The 15,137-nt window shown below is 41.9% G+C and overlaps 4 protein-coding genes across 6 annotated transcripts; 2 read left to right on the top strand and 2 right to left on the bottom strand.

Moving 5' to 3' along the window:
- Nucleotides 1-6: 6 nt before the first annotated feature.
- On the bottom strand, nucleotides 7-3,636 carry alkbh2 (alkB homolog 2, alpha-ketoglutarate dependent dioxygenase). Its single transcript, XM_080893734.1, has 4 exons — nucleotides 3,500-3,636; nucleotides 1,546-1,842; nucleotides 1,274-1,472; nucleotides 7-1,190 (listed from the first exon to the last, which is right to left on the bottom strand). The coding sequence occupies exons 2-4, from the start codon at nucleotides 1,823-1,825 to the stop codon at nucleotides 854-856; spliced, it is 816 nt and encodes a 271-aa protein (XP_080749860.1). The 5' UTR covers nucleotides 1,826-1,842; nucleotides 3,500-3,636; the 3' UTR covers nucleotides 7-853.
- On the top strand, nucleotides 3,165-5,794 carry unga (uracil DNA glycosylase a). Of its 2 annotated transcripts, XM_080893733.1 has the most exons (7): nucleotides 3,165-3,398; nucleotides 3,729-3,929; nucleotides 4,013-4,108; nucleotides 4,638-4,735; nucleotides 4,914-5,002; nucleotides 5,134-5,312; nucleotides 5,396-5,794. In XM_080893733.1, the coding sequence occupies exons 1-7, from the start codon at nucleotides 3,300-3,302 to the stop codon at nucleotides 5,534-5,536; spliced, it is 903 nt and encodes a 300-aa protein (XP_080749859.1). In that variant the 5' UTR covers nucleotides 3,165-3,299; the 3' UTR covers nucleotides 5,537-5,794. The 2 variants fall into 2 exon arrangements, with proteins under 2 accessions (XP_080749859.1, XP_080749858.1); XM_080893732.1 differs by lacking the exon at nucleotides 3,165-3,398 and having other exon boundaries at nucleotides 3,503-3,929.
- Nucleotides 5,795-7,016: 1,222 nt separating this feature from the next.
- pxmp2 (peroxisomal membrane protein 2) lies at nucleotides 7,017-9,597 on the top strand. Its single transcript, XM_080894029.1, has 5 exons — nucleotides 7,017-7,183; nucleotides 7,541-7,663; nucleotides 7,864-8,026; nucleotides 8,751-8,870; nucleotides 8,974-9,597. The coding sequence occupies exons 1-5, from the start codon at nucleotides 7,074-7,076 to the stop codon at nucleotides 9,040-9,042; spliced, it is 585 nt and encodes a 194-aa protein (XP_080750155.1). The 5' UTR covers nucleotides 7,017-7,073; the 3' UTR covers nucleotides 9,043-9,597.
- A 60-nt stretch (nucleotides 9,598-9,657) lies between these two features.
- On the bottom strand, nucleotides 9,658-12,372 carry LOC308404137 (polyubiquitin-like). 2 transcript variants are annotated; one of them, XM_080894030.1, is made up of 2 exons: nucleotides 11,866-12,372; nucleotides 9,658-10,140 (listed from the first exon to the last, which is right to left on the bottom strand). In XM_080894030.1, the coding sequence occupies exon 2, from the start codon at nucleotides 10,126-10,128 to the stop codon at nucleotides 9,664-9,666; it is 465 nt and encodes a 154-aa protein (XP_080750156.1). In that variant the 5' UTR covers nucleotides 10,129-10,140; nucleotides 11,866-12,372; the 3' UTR covers nucleotides 9,658-9,663. The 2 variants fall into 2 exon arrangements, with proteins under 2 accessions (XP_080750156.1, XP_080750157.1); XM_080894031.1 differs by lacking the exon at nucleotides 11,866-12,372 and adding an exon at nucleotides 10,221-10,795.
- Between the last annotated feature and the right edge of the window lie 2,765 nt (nucleotides 12,373-15,137).

Genomic DNA, 15,137 nt, shown 5'->3' with positions numbered 1-15,137 from the left:
AGACTGTCCAGACTGCCTCCAGCTGATCTGAAAGCAACCGTAACTCAACCACTTGTTACAACCAAGGCATGCAGAAGAGCATCTCTGAATGCTGGAACTGCAAAGCAGATGGGCTACAGCAGCAGGAGACCACACTGGGTGCTAGTCCTTTCAGCTAACAATAGAAAATTGAGGCTACAATTGGTATAGTCTTACCAAAATTTGCCATCTAATGATTGTGGCAGCAATCTAATAGAGCACCTTTGGGATGTGGGGGCAAACAGAAAATTTGCATCATGAATCTAAAACAACTATAGGATGCTAACATGGACCAAAATACCTGGGGACTACTCTGAAGGTAAAAGGGGTCCAACCTAATAAATTGGCGAGTGTATATAACCTTGGAATCTGACAACTCTGGAACATAAAAGCTCCTGTATCAACAAATATTTCCATATCCAGGGAACAAACTGATGCTGAAGTCATGCACCCTCCTCTCATACCCATTTAAGCCCATTAAAGAGAAGTCTGATTAAAGCAGTCTACATTTGGACCAACCTGACAATCCACTAAGAAGTACATTTTCATTGTTTACATGCCTTTCCTTTAAATGCAACCCAGCGACCTTTTACTTTCCAGAGCTGCTAGAGTACAGCAGCAGCAGTCCAATCAATGAGAACTAACAAGCTCACAAGTCAACTGTTTACATTTATTGATCTGAAGTCTTTGCCTTCTTTTCGAACAGAAACATGAATATGAGTTGAGCAAAGTTAAATGCTGATTCACTGAAAAAAATTAAGACAGTCTTCCTCCAGAGTGTCAAGTTGCTTAAATTGGAGCTGTGCTGTTAGTGGCTGTGCACATGGCCATGTCCCTAACTTACACCCGGCTTTGCCTTGGTCTCACGCTTGCTGTCCAGCAGAATGCGCCTGAATGTGAGGTTAATGCGAGGCAGGAGGATCTTCTTGCGGACAGGGAGGCTGTGGTACCAGAAGGTGTTGGTCGGCGGGTTCATGAGGAGCAGGCTTCCGTGAGCGAGCTCCAGCTTCACAGGTTCAATTTGTCGGCGGCTCTGCTTTCCTCGCGAGTCTCTGTGTTTGAAGAAGAAGTCCCGCGCTGCTCCCAGAGAGACCGACGCGATGGGACAGCCGGGGTCCAGCTCCTTCTCGTCGTCACGGTGCTCGCCCATGTGATCTTGCCCATCTTTGTACCTGATGGAGAAAAGTGTGTTGATCAGTAAAACCTCCAAATCTCAAAACTGTGACATTTACAGCTTGCATCAGTCATTTCTCACCTGTTGACCAAGACAAAGTTGAATGTCTGTCCTGTTGTTTTAGTGACAGTGTCTCGAATGTATTCCAAAGTTGGAGTCCATGGGCAGGCTATACGCCTCACCCCAGAATAAGTGTACGTTAGGCCTGCGTCTCCATACGTGGCCTGCTTTCTCGGTATGTTGTACACCTTTCCATACACCTGGACCTTTGACTCTTCACCTGGAACAAGCGCAACAGTTAAAATGCACTGCAACTTCTGCTCATAACTTTAAAGAAAACAGGGTTGATGTACCTGTTGCATACACCACCTCCTCCTCCAGCTGTGTAAAAAGGCAGTCTGCCTCCTCTTTAGAGAAAAGCAGTGCATAATCACAGTCTAGTCCCTCTGCTTCTATTTTTTGCCAGGGAACAGGATTGGAGAACTCTGCAAAGGCTGCATCCTCATCATCTTCAGAGTCTTCCTCCTTTATTTTCTCGTCTCTTTCCTGTTTAATCTTTTTTCTCGGACTTCCTGCTGGAGTGTCACTGGTGCAGCGACGTTTGTTCCGATCCTGAATCACAAACTTTTCCATTGGTGGATTTTTAATACCTGAGTGATGGAAAGAGGAAACATTAGCATTCCTCAAAGATGTTGGTCCATATTAACACGACAGCATCACACAGTTGCTGCAGTCTGGTGCACATCCATGATATGAATCTCCTGTTCCAACACATTCCAAACGTGCTCTACTAGATTCAAATCTGATGACTGTAGAGACCATTTGAGTACAGTGAACTCATTGGCATGTTCAAGAAACCAGTTTGAGATTATCTTAGTTTTGTGGCATGGTGTGTTATCCTGCTTGAACCAGGCATCAGAAGATAGATTCACTGTTGGGACAGACATGGTCAGCAAAGCTGTGGGGTTTAAACAATGCTCAGTTAGTAGTAAGTGTGCCTGTGAGTGTACTAAGAAAATATCCTCCACAGCATTACACCACCTGCAGCCTGGACCTTTGATACAAAGCAGGACTGATCATTGCTTTCATGCTCTTTACTCCATATTCTGACCCTACCATCTGAATGTTGCAGCAGAAATCCAGACTTATCAGACCAGGCAGCGTTTTTCTAATGTTCTAATGATCTTTATCCAATTTTGGTGGCCACTGCATCCTCGCTTGCTGTAGCCCTTTTGCGTCAAGCTTCAGCTGTTGTGAGCAAGTGTTTATTTGACTTCCTGTAGCCTTCCTATGAGCTGGAAGTAGTCTGGTCATTGTCTTCTGACATCAACAAGGCATTCTCGTCCACTGAGCTTCTGCTCACTGGATATTTTTCTTTTCTTCAGACCATCCTCTGTAAACACTAAAGATGGGTGTGTGGTCAAATCCCAGCAAACCAGCAGTTTCTGAAATACTCAGAACAGCCTGTCTGTCACCAAAAACCATGCCACGTTCACCTTTCCCCCACTATGGTGCTCAGTTTGGACTTCAACAGGTCTTCCTCGCTATGTCTGCATTTCTAAATGCACTAAAATTCTATTATGTGACGCAACTGGCCGACCTGCATTATGGGCAGTTGACCCGGTATACCTAACAAAGTGGCCGGTGAGTGCATGTTTAGTTTACCGGAAAGAAGAACAGCAGAAAATATGCTCAGTTATTTTGCATGAAAAATGACTCAAAACTGATTTAAATATGAGGCTTTCTGGTCATCATTACGTGGACGTTTTGTTTCGTTCAACAAACACCTTAAATAACAACAACAAAAAAATCCCTAAAAGCGTCAGACAGACACTTTTTTTATTCATGTAAATAGACGCTTATCCTTATGCTAGGTGCTGCACGCTTACTTTTAACAACATAAAACGCCAAACAGTAGTGTGTCTTGAACACCCCTCAGCTCATTAACATATCTCTGTGCCGTCACTGTTTAGGCGCCAAATGTGTTATTCCCACTTGGGGAGATTTGGGTTTCGGAGCAGCAGACTGCTGTTTTATTCTCATTCCGGGTATTTTTTTTTAACTCTCTTGGTTTACAGCAGGTTACCACCGCAGTGTTTTAGACAAAATGATTGGACAGAAGACTATTAACTCATTTTTTTCGCCAGTTTCGAAGAAGAGGACTTCTACGGAGTTAATTGAATCCGAGGAGGATGCAAACGAGCCGGTGAGTGTCATTTCTTTTTTAAAACAGTTTAAATTTTAAGAGTTAAATATGTACCTTATAAGTTTTATATTAGCTTGTTGGCATGTATTTAAAAAACTTACAGTGGAGTCATGAGCGTTTCAGACACTGGGAGATTTGTAGTTTCCCGCGACGCGTTCGCGTACTCCAAGCTGCGTTCAAAGCCACCGCTGTGTTGTTGGTGTTCAGCGTGACACTCGCAGCGCGACTATGATTCCACCGCTCTGTCGACACTTTCTGAAGCCGTTTAGACCCCCGGCTGTCCGCTTCTCACCAGTTCTATGTGTTTCTCAATACATTAAAATTATCCAGAAAAAGCAGAAGGGCTGTGGGGTGGAGACGGAGCAGAGCAGCCCACGCCCTGCCCCTCTGTCCCCGGAGCAGCTGGACAAGATCGCCCGCAACAAGAAAGCGGCGCTGGAGAGACTGTCTTCCGTTCAAACACCACCAGGGTTCGGGGAGAGCTGGAGGAAGGCGCTGTCGGCTGAGTTTGGAAAGCCGTACTTCAAACAAGTGAGAAGAGGAGGAGACGGGATACTGCACACTGTGTCTCTGTTGTTTTGAACAGTTATAGTGACTTCACATCTCTCCCACAGCTGACGAGTTTTGTTTGTGAAGAGAGGAAACGCCACACAGTTTACCCACCTGCTGAACATGTATTTACCTGGACACAGATGTGTGACATCCGAGATGTAAGTGTGTAAACTGACAATCGATGCCATGTACAGATTGAGCTTCAGTGACACTGGTTGTTAGACGTAGACATAGACTTTGTTTCATCCAACAGTGGGGAAATTCACTTGTTACAGTTTTTTTTTTTGTGCTGTTATTATATTTGTAGATGTACATAAAGCGCAGTGGGAGTGATAATGATACACATGTATTTTTAGACGGTATTTATTCTGTGTGTATACTGTACAGTGTGACTGTTGTCGGGATGAAGGAACAGTCTGCTGCTCGAGAAGCTGCTCAGGGCCTCCACAGTCTTATGCACGGGGTGTGAGGTGTTGTCCATAATCGACATTAGTTTGGCTAACGTCCTCGTCTCACCCACTTCCTCTATGGGGTTTAGGGGACTATGCAGGACCGAGCCAACCCTCTCTGCGCTGCCATCTCCCCAGCAGACAACTGCATAAAAAAAATTTCCTGTGTGATGTATTATCTGAGGTGTCCTTTACTCTGTCACAGTCGCCTAACCCAAACGTGTGTCTACAATTCCAGGTAAAAGTGGTGATCCTTGGCCAGGATCCATATCACGGTCCTAACCAAGCTCATGGATTGTGCTTCAGTGTGAAGAGACCAGTGCCTCCTCCCCCCAGGTTTGAAGCCCTTCACTACCTCTGATGGGGGAAAAACACATATAAATGGCTTTCTTCATGCAATTTCTTCTTTCTTCTTCTGTGAATGAATAACTTTCATACCTGCTTGTTCCCTGTGTTGGAAATTTGTGAGTTAATTGAAATCAGTGCTGTTGAGTCAGATCCTTTTCATTTCCAGCTTGGAGAACATGTTCAAAGAGCTGAGCTCTGACATCAAAGGCTTCCAGCACCCGGGACATGGAGATCTGACTGGATGGGCCCAACAAGGTACTTGAAAAAAAACAAAACAAAAAAACCCATTTTGTTAAATGTTTAATCATAGTTCCACAATAAGAGAGCTGCAACAAACCTGCTCTCCTCCTCCTTTTTTTTTTTTTTTTTTTGACCTTGCTCACCAGGAGTGCTGTTGCTCAACGCTGTGCTGACTGTCCGAGCGCACCAGGCCAACTCCCACAAAGACCGAGGCTGGGAGGCATTCACTGACGTTGTGGTGCAGTGGCTCAGCAAAAACCTGGAGGGCCTCATCTTCATGCTGTGGGGATCATATGCTCAGAAGAAAGGAGCTGCTATAGACAGGGTCAGTTGTTTTTAATTCAGGATCATTCAGCTTAAGCTTTATAATGTGTTTTCATACTAAGTTTTCTCTCTGTGTGTTTATAGAAACGTCACCACGTCTTGCAGGCTGTTCATCCGTCTCCCCTGTCTGCTCATCGGGGGTTTTTTGGGTGCAGACACTTCTCAAAGGCCAACGAGCTGCTACAAAAATCTGGAAAGTCTCCCATTGACTGGAAAGCACTTTGAATTCTAGTTTTCTAGCATGTGTTCAACTACAGACCAAAACACCCATAAGCTTTCCTGCAACCTGTTTTTGCATCTTCTTAGTATTGGCAGCTTTTTCTGTATAGTTTTTTTGAAAGCCTTTTGGCTAAAGCTTACTGTTGAACTGCATATCTTTGTATGCACATAACAGTTTCCATGTTGTAAATATGTTTTGTACACTATTGCTCTTTTTAGGTTAAACAATAAAGTTCCTTTTTTGTTCTTACTTTTTTACATAAATGTTGGGTTAATTAAAGTGATTCCAAAAGGCAGATATAGTGTTTTAATGCCAGGCATGTTGACTACCTCTGACGTCTGTAACACTGAGTTCTGTTAGGGTCTGCTGTTGAATAAGGGTAGTTTTTTTTTTTTTTCTCACAGTAATTTAAAGTAGTTCATAGTTTTGTAAACTATTAACTTGAAAAATAATCTGAGGGACCAACTAAAACTATTTTCTCCTAAATGGGGTGTAAGTAGAAGTATAAAGTAGCATACATCAACTATAAATCAACATTGTGCTTTCATACTTAGATGGATACATTTTTGGGTTTAACCTAGGCTAAAAAAACAAACTGCTTTTAAACTTTAACATAAAGTAGTCAGAGTCATTGTAATGTTCTTGTTACAGGTTAGCTGTGTCTAATATAACCAAAAATTATATGAGATAAATGTTTATAATATCTGTTGTACATTTATAGGTCTACTCCGATCTATAAATCTGTAAGGCACATGTGAAGGTTGTAGACTGGAAAACTGAGATATGCTGTGGAAACTGAATACTTTTTTAAGAAGAAACATTTTTTAAATTTCTTGATTCATGCTCAATCACCTTGTTGTGAGGGGCCCATGCTAACTAGTGCTGACCAAAAGAGGTCACATTGCAGATTAATTTAATAATTTTCTTTCTAATAATAATAATCATAGGAAGAAGAAAGTATATAGTTTCCCTTGCTGTGTATTTATTCACCACTCTGCATTTAATAATCAGTTATTAATAATCTCGGGGCCCAACCAGTCACGGCTAATGTCCGTCCCTCTATGAGCCTGGTTATGCTGAAGGTTTCTTTCTGTTAAAAGGTAGTTTTTCTTTCTTTCTTTTATTTTATGTTCTTCAAGTTTATGGAACATTTATGCAGCATACACCAAAAAAAAATACAGACCTTAACTAATTTAATTACATGTACATTTCCCATCTAGCATACACGCAATTTAAAATATTAAATCTGGTCGAATGAAATGTACTTGATTGATATATATTTAGTTTATACCAAGGGTGATTAATTATTTACTAAATAAACATTTTATTTTACGTATTTCAACTGCATTTTACTCAAAATTATTGCTTAATGGTGGATGGTGAAATTAAGGTGAATTTTTTTTTCTTTTCTTTCTTTTTCATGCTCGTTTCCGAACTGTTTCGGATGTAGACGTCAATGCATGGCGCCACCAGTGACGCAATGACGTCGACAGGAAGAGAGGCGGTAGTGGTAGTAATATTCACACAGGTAGAAAACTGAGAATGCCCGTGCAGAGCCGCTCCGTGCGGGACTCCTCCGTACATTTCAGGTTACTCCAGCAGTACCTGGTCCTCCTGAAGAAATACCCCATCCTGACTAAATCTGTAACCAGGTCAGTACACGTCGCGTTTCTGCACTTTGACAGTGTTGCAAGTTAGAAGCTCCCATTTACTGACAGCCAAACCACTGTACTGTAGTCAGGTTTCTTGGGACGTTTATTACACTGTAACTAAGAAAAGTGTTTTTATCAGTGTTTTGTTTCCTGCTCGTCTTCAGGTTCTTTAAGACTTTGTTTGCATTGAACGCACACTCATTTTGTCACAGCACTGCTTTTAGCCAATCAGCATCTGTCCTGAAAACCTCCCCCACTAAGTCTTTTGCAAGTGGACTATTGATACTTATTGACAGTTGTGTGTGTGTGTGTGTGTGTGTGTGTGTGTGTGTGTGTGTGTGTCCTTTGTATTTTCAGTGGCATCCTCTCTGCTTTAGGAAACCTTCTGTCTCAGTTTGTGGAGGCGAGAAAAAAAGCCCAGAAGGGAGCTCCTGTCAGTAATATCGATGCAGCTGGAGCTGCACGCTACGCCATTTATGGGTGAGATCCAGTAAAGAAAGCAGACTGAGCACTGACTTGTTTTAAGGCTGCAGGTCTGTGATTGTGATGTTGTTCCAGTTAGACTCTGATAAAACTAATCGAACACTGTCCAATGTTATTGGTGTCTGTGATAACACAGTTATGTGATAACATTTAGATGTTCTTCTGCTATTCATATTTGCCCTTGTTGTGTGTTTCAGGTTGCTTATTACAGGACCCGTGAGCCACTTGTTTTACCAGCTGATGGAAGTATGGATTCCCACCACAGATCGGTTTTGTGTAGTCAAACGTCTGCTGCTAGACCGGCTTATTTTTGCCCCGGGCTTTCTGCTCCTTTTCTACTTTGTAATGAACATCCTGGAGGTGGGTCATCTCAGACACCATTGCTTTCAAATTAGCTCAGTATAGAGGGACACCTGCTCTCTAATGCAAAAAAAAGTCATGTCAAAACTGAGGCAGCAGAGGCCCTCACCTCATTTAATTATTTCTTAATTTATCAAAACAGCTCACACAACTTAGGAGTCCAGTTTTGCTTTTTCATTGCACTGGAATGGTGTTTAAGCGTAGTTGTTGTGGTTCAATGAACAACAATTTTTTGTTGTTCATTATACACACCATTGCCAGTATCTTAACAAGCTTTAATGCCATACATATGTCCTAACATTGGACTGGCACTATGATGTACACTCATTGGCCAATTTATTAGGGACACCTTGCTACTATTGAGCTGGATCTACTTTTGTCTTCAGAACTGTCTTGATTTTTTTTTAATGGCACAGAAGGTGCCGGAGACATTCCTCAGAGATTTTTGTCTGTAGTGACATGATGGCATCGCACAGATTCTGCAGATTTGTTGGTTGCATGTCTCCAATTCCACTGCATCCCATAGGTGCTCAATTCGATTGAGATCTGCTGATTGTGGAGGCCATTTGAGTACAGTGAACTCATTTTCATGCTCATCTGACACCAAGAACCTGGCAAAGTACCCGATTCAACCTGGACATTTACCATAGTATTAATTATCATGTCCACGATATAAAGATTTTATATATAAGCATGTAATATGACTGTAACCACTGTCCCTTAGGCTAAAGGATGGACTGATTTTGAAAAGAAGATGAGAAGAAGTTATTGGACCGCTTTGAAGATGAACTGGAAAGTTTGGACCCCTTTCCAGTTCATAAACATCAACTTTGTCCCTGTTCAGGTACACATTTCACTTCATTTCATCAGAGAATGAGTTATTTTCTGTCGCCACATGTAATTAATTTCTTCGCGCCTTCTGTTTCTGTGTACATTTCTGGTTTCAGTTCCGAGTGCTGTTTGCCAACATGATCGCCTTATTTTGGTATGCCTACCTTGCATCTGTGAGAAAATGATGCTACCAAGACGTCTCTAGAGAAAACACATCTTCAGGAAACAGTTTTGGCATATTTGTAAATGCCTTAAAACTGAGATCATACAACAGACTGTTACGTTTACTGCCATAAATCTGTGCCTAATCTGGTCACTAATTTTCACATACACAAGCGCTTGTGATTAAATTTAAAGTGGACTGAAACCATTACCACATGTTGCTGTAACATTTTAAATACTTGACTTGAAATTTATATCTTAACAGTGTAAGATCTAATAAACTATTACTTTATATGACTCATAAACATTGAGAATGACAGCCCCACCTTCCTGAGCTGACACAGGCAGAGGAAATGTGAAGAGACGTAGGCTCCTGTTGTTAGCTTTATGCTTTGTAATAAGTACAGTTAACATGTATTTGTCATGACAGAATCACCAACGTGTTGATTTGTATGAGTTACTTATCTGTTGTGCCAAAAGAAAACACAGATTTGCAAACTGGTTAATGAACCCATATTGTACGGTCTATGGGAATGTTCTTGTTTTTCCAAAATAAAAGCACTAATAAATATGATAAATGAGTTAAGTCAAGTTTATAATATTAAATAACATACATGGGTTTTCTGAACCATTTTAAAGTGTCCTCAGCCTCCTCTCAGGTGCAAAGTCATGTAGATGGTGCTGTGGTTTCTGACGTTGTAGTCCTCCAGTTTGCCACCCTGCATCTCCCGGCCTTGGTGAATGAGCCTCTGCTGGCTCGCTGGCACCCCCTCTCTTTTCTCGACTCTGTTCTTGAAGTTGCTCACAGTCTCGCCGGGTTGGATGTCGTAGGTGCTCATCTGTCCCTTTTCATTTCTGAGGAACACCTGGATGGGAGCAGGTGGAGGAGGCTCGGTGACCAGCAGGGACACCCGGGAGCAGTGCTGTAAGCCGTAGTAGCTGATGGGTTTGGAGTCGTCGTTGGGATGACCGTTCAGAAAATCCAGTTTCTGCGTCTGAGGGTCGACTTCCAATTTCTCCTGGATTTTTATTTTCAGAGAGCCAACTGTGTCCTCTGGGTTCACGGTCAGAGTGTGGGACTCACCCAGCATGTTAATAGTTATATCCATGTTGGTTGTAGTCTGAAAGAATTCAAAATAGTCCATTAGAAAACACACACACTGGGGAAAAATGACTTTTCAGTTCTTTATCAGCTTCCTACCTTGTGATGACGTTTTCACTTCAAGTCTTCAAACGTGGAAACGTAAATGATGCTCGAGCAGCAGCTAAGTTGAAGGGCTCAGCCTTTATATACACTCTGCCTCAGCTGATCCACACCCTCACACTCACCTAAGGTTCGTTTTCCCTCTCTGCCATAACAACTTTCAGTTTCTATTGTCTAAGCATGACTTGGCTCTAATGCTGTAATTAAAAAGCCTTTCCTTCACAAAATCTAGACTTAAGAAAAATGCCTGCATGACCTGCAGAATCTCCTTATCATATTAGGTGTCCACAATTGTCACTTAAAGTCGAACTTTATGCTTTCTCACTTTTGAAAGTGATTACATCCTTGCATTACATACTTGAGTCTTTTGCTGATAGGTTTCTAAAAAGAAACATGCAGATTTAAAATATAACATGCAGCTTTCTGTAGATGGATACATAAAAACACTTTATTTGTTACATTTATGATTAATGTATTTGAACGTAGACACAACACATTTGTGTCGGCCTTGGCTTATTAAAGTTCGTGTCTTGAACTTTGCCTGTGTGTGTTTCAGGTACTGCACTCTCAAAGACTGAATCAACCGGCATTTCAGCCATGGGTCATTGTGAGCATCACAGGGAAGGTTGAAGCCGCCCACTGCAGCTGTATGGCTGGAGTCGCGGAGAGCTGCACCCATGTCCCTGCTCTTCTGTTTAAAGTAGAAGCAACAGTGAGGATCTGTGGCACAAGGACTGTTACAGATGAACCTGCATACTGGGTTTTGCTGGGTAATATGACCAAGATACAGCCAGAGGTTGGCCATAAGATAGACTTCTCCTCTTCAGCTGCCCAAAAAAAGGCTCTCTCAATCAAAACATAAACAGACCATCTGTAGTGACAGGTAAAAGAAGCCATCCTCAAAACAGAAAAATTCCACCTGCTACTGTGGAGGAGTTGGATCAACTGATGGGAAAATATTTTTCCAAGCATAGTTCTGTTCTGAATAGCCCATAATGTTTTAATTTAGGGGGGCCTGTAAATAATTTGCATTTACTGATTATGTACTTACTAATTACCACTGTTCAAAAGTTGAATAAAGAAAAAAATCAGGTGTTTACCTATTTTTAATTAAAACCAGTTTATAGAACATCACATCAGTTACAATGTAGAATCAGTGTCATGTATAGTTTACAAATGACAAAATGTTCACATAAAATGATGACAGCATTTATATAATATCACCCACTGCTAGCATTCTGTAATTTACTGTCTCTTTTGAAAATGTATCACTGCATATACAGCACAAGACTTTTAGGAGTATTTAACAAGAGCATTTCCCCTGGTTTTACTAACACACTGGGGCACATGTTCACCAAAACGCAGCAAACCTTTGCCATCTTATCCAGGAGGGTCACCTTTTCACCCTCACATGGAAGAAGTAATCTGATTGGCATGGTGTTAGCATATAGTATGTATGTAGCATGTACAAAGATTTCGTAGTGCCCCATGTGTAGTGTTGGAACCCAGTCATTCATTTCATAGGCTGGTTTGCTGCAATAATGCCAAATAATGAGCAACTTTATAAATAAAGGTAGTTCTTCATGTTTGTTCTAATTTGCTATGACCTCAGAGCGCATTGAAAATAAAAAGAGTAACTTACCAGAATGAAAATACTGAAGCACACCAACAGATATCTGTGGATGGTAGAGAACTGAATATCAGCTCGTCTCACAGCCGCTATCCAGGCTAGACGCCTTCTTTTGGTAACATCCAACACATAAGCTCCCTCATGATGCTTCCAGGTGAGGAAACAATGAAAAGAGAGCCCGTTTTCAAGCTTATTCCTTTGCTGGTAGTGCAATCTAACATTACAACCGACCACACAGCAAGCATTTGTTTGGCCTGCTAATATGGCGCCTCAACCAAAAATCCTGGCCACGCCCCATCCGGTAAGATCACGCTCCAGAGCCCTATTAACGTACGGATCTAGAAAGAAGACGCTGCATTTTTAACTCTGAGGGAGATGGAGAATGAGCCTATTTCCAAAAAAAGTGGAGTGTGTTCCTTTAAGTACTATATTGTATATATTGTCAAAAACTAAAGTGTACATAGCAGTTGTTGTATCTTGTTTACTGTAACACTGACAGATAATTTCAAAGTCAAGTGAACGCTGCATTATAGTGAGATATTGTGTAATGTGAAATACTGTAAGCAAATAAATAAACTGTCTAATTCTTGCTAAACCTTTGACTCTGTTTTTTTTAATCCAACTGTTTTGCAGATGAACATAAAACATGTTGTTACTTTTAGTATTATTATTATCATCATCATCATTGTTGCACTAAATACATTTTAAATAAAGGATACTTTGATATACATTCTACTGTAAGGTTGGAAATGTGTTTTCTTCACTCTGAAATATCTTTTGAAATGCATTTTGTTTTGAAAAAAGATATTTTCAATTTCAAAAATATCTTTTTTTGAGCATCACAAATACAACATATATTTACCATATATTTGAAATATATTTTGGCCAGGAAAAATGTATTCTTTTACCGTATGGGCGTGCTGCCCCTAGTTAAAATATTATACTCATATTCTAGGAATACACGACTATTGCAGTTCTTTTTTTTCTTTTTTCTTTTTTTTGCCTGTCCCATTTGGTTGTTTAGCCGTCAGAATTGTTGTCTGAAGACCAACAAGGATACCCAATGGATTTATTTTGCCAAATGGATCATCGTGGCATTGCCGTATTGGTCCATTTGATCGACCTTTGTTTTTATTATTTATTTTATTTTATTTTCAGTTGTTACAGATGGGACAGACATGAGTGAGGGATAGGAAAGGGAGAAAGAAAGGAAGGAAAAGAAAAACAGAAGGGGAGAGGGACAGTGAGAAAGGGGGGGGGGAAATGAGCTGGTACATACCTGAGCGCCCAGCCCCGGACACCAAGAACCACCAATGTACCGACCCCTGAGGGCATCAGTCACCGGCAGGGAGTGTGGTGAGGGGAGATAGGCCTTGGAGGGCCTGGGAGTTCCCAGAGAGGTGGAGTCTAAGACCCGACCTGACATATAGACACAGACAAACAGGCACACACAGACACAAACATGCATTCCCACCCTCATGCACACATATACAAACACTCAGCACTCACCCAACGTAAGGATTGACATAAATGGACATGTACACACAATCACACTCCCCAAACATACTCTATACCCCGGGTCCAGGTACCCTCGCCCCCAGAGGGGAAAACAGAACCCAGACCCAAGAGATGTTACCCTTCCCCCCGAGGTGGAGGCAAGCAGACCGTCCCAGGCTCCGCAGCAGCAGGGAGGCCAATCGGACAGCCAACATCTCCTCCCAGCCCCCCCGCCCCGATAGCTAGCAGAGAACGGGGGTGTGTGAAGACCCCATACCTCCCTCCTCCCGCTCATGTGTAGTGTTGCTGCGTGTTGTTCTAAAGTGCATTTAAAACAAGGGAGAGCATGGTGCTGCTGCCAGAGAGCAGCAGGTGTTAGCACGGCCCCTCCCGAGAACCCTCAAGGTCTACATGGATTAAAAATTGAGAGGTGGGCACCGGCGCCAGAGGTAGGTTTGAGTACACAGACCGTCCACTGGACGCCGTTAACGTGCCCACCCTCAAGGCCCTATATATATGTGTGTGTTATGAGAGTGTAAGTAATGTGGATGTCTAAGTTGTGAGATAAAATTGAGGCACAGGTGGCCAGAAGGGGACAGAGGGGGGGAGGAATGTCTCCCCTGCACCCTGGTGACACACCCGCACCCCAAGGCCCTACCTGTGTGGGTGAGTGTGGTGGAGCGGGAAGAGGGAGGTAGCCGGGGATGGGGAGGAAAAGGAGGGAGGGGAGGATGCCCCTCCCTAGGGCCAGCTCCCCCGCTGACCCCAGTAGGCACCCCCGTCCTTGGACTATTGCAGTTCTTAAAGCATAGACAGACAAAATGAAAGCATTTTGCTTGTTTTTTTTAAGGGGGATGGACGTTAACATAGATATTTAGCCATAACACTACAATATATTCCCCACAAATCAAAGTCCAACATTTTCTTTATTTAGTTTTAATCAGGAAGCAAAAAACAGGAGTAAAAATAATAATCTATTGCTCCTAAAACAGTAACAGTTATAATATTCATCTAGCATTGCATATAGTATTTTTACAACTGCAAGCATTGCTGGAAATGTTGCCTCACACACTCAGTTAGGTATGCTTATGTCCACATCACTATCCAGCAACATTTGTCACCAACAAATGGACACAGCTGGAAGGAAGACAGAAACATTTTTCAACCCTTTTTTCCTAGAATTCTATGATTTCTTCCAAAATCATGCTCACATTCCCACTGCTACCTGGTTTTGTAATTATATGCTTTGTTCAATTGTCACCATGTAATGTATTATGATAAAGTCAGGCACAGGCTGTTTGCAGAAGTGGTTAAAGGATAGGTTAACAAATCGTTAGAAGTACTGAACAAAGTGATGGTAATTTATATGAGAATACTGTTACAGATATATGCTGATTAATGATTAATTGATTATCTGCCATTACTACCTCCTGCCATGCAGATGAAAAACAAAACACTTTCTGTGTGATAACTGAAAGTGTTTTGTAATAACTGTCTTTCACTTACAGCACAGAGGCATATCTGACTGGAAGAACGCTGTGTACAGTGGTTGTGTGACTGGAGGAGCTATAGGCTTTTGCGGTATGTAACTTACTTTATTAACTTACATTACAGCAAATTTATGCATTTTGTCCACGTGTTTATGTTTCTGTTTTGCAGCTGGTCGGGAGGCTGGTGTTTATTCTCTGCTGCAATTAAACATGACTTGCGGTGAAGCTCTATGGAGTGGCTCGATGGACAAAAACATAAATATTACACATGTGGCCCAGAGAAAGAAGACTCGCGTT

Source organism: Rhamphochromis sp. 'chilingali' (assembly GCF_963969265.1).
Source record: "Rhamphochromis sp. 'chilingali' genome assembly, chromosome: 10".
Classification (NCBI taxonomy): Eukaryota; Metazoa; Chordata; class Actinopteri; order Cichliformes; family Cichlidae; genus Rhamphochromis; species Rhamphochromis sp. 'chilingali'.
Note: the sequence above shows the minus strand (reverse complement) of the source record. Positions and strands in the feature narration are given on the sequence as shown.

Excerpts from the sequence above, each read along its gene's own strand:
- LOC308404137 (XM_080894030.1), bottom strand. The coding sequence starts at position 10,128 with ATGGATATAACTATTAACATGCTGGGTGAGTCCCACACTCTGACCGTG.
- alkbh2 (XM_080893734.1), bottom strand. The coding sequence starts at position 1,825 with ATGGAAAAGTTTGTGATTCAGGATCGGAACAAACGTCGCTGCACCAGT. Across the intron at positions 1,473-1,545 it reads GGAGGTGGTGTATGCAACAG|GTGAAGAGTCAAAGGTCCAG; the intron begins GTACATCAACCC and ends CGCTTGTTCCAG. Across the intron at positions 1,191-1,273 it reads AACTTTGTCTTGGTCAACAG|GTACAAAGATGGGCAAGATC; the intron begins GTGAGAAATGAC and ends TTTCTCCATCAG.
- unga (XM_080893732.1), top strand. The coding sequence starts at position 3,627 with ATGATTCCACCGCTCTGTCGACACTTTCTGAAGCCGTTTAGACCCCCG. Across the intron at positions 3,930-4,012 it reads GAAAGCCGTACTTCAAACAA|CTGACGAGTTTTGTTTGTGA; the intron begins GTGAGAAGAGGA and ends TCTCTCCCACAG. Across the intron at positions 4,109-4,637 it reads AGATGTGTGACATCCGAGAT|GTAAAAGTGGTGATCCTTGG; the intron begins GTAAGTGTGTAA and ends CTACAATTCCAG.
- pxmp2 (XM_080894029.1), top strand. The coding sequence starts at position 7,074 with ATGCCCGTGCAGAGCCGCTCCGTGCGGGACTCCTCCGTACATTTCAGG. Across the intron at positions 7,664-7,863 it reads GCACGCTACGCCATTTATGG|GTTGCTTATTACAGGACCCG; the intron begins GTGAGATCCAGT and ends TGTGTGTTTCAG. Across the intron at positions 8,871-8,973 it reads TCAACTTTGTCCCTGTTCAG|TTCCGAGTGCTGTTTGCCAA; the intron begins GTACACATTTCA and ends TTCTGGTTTCAG.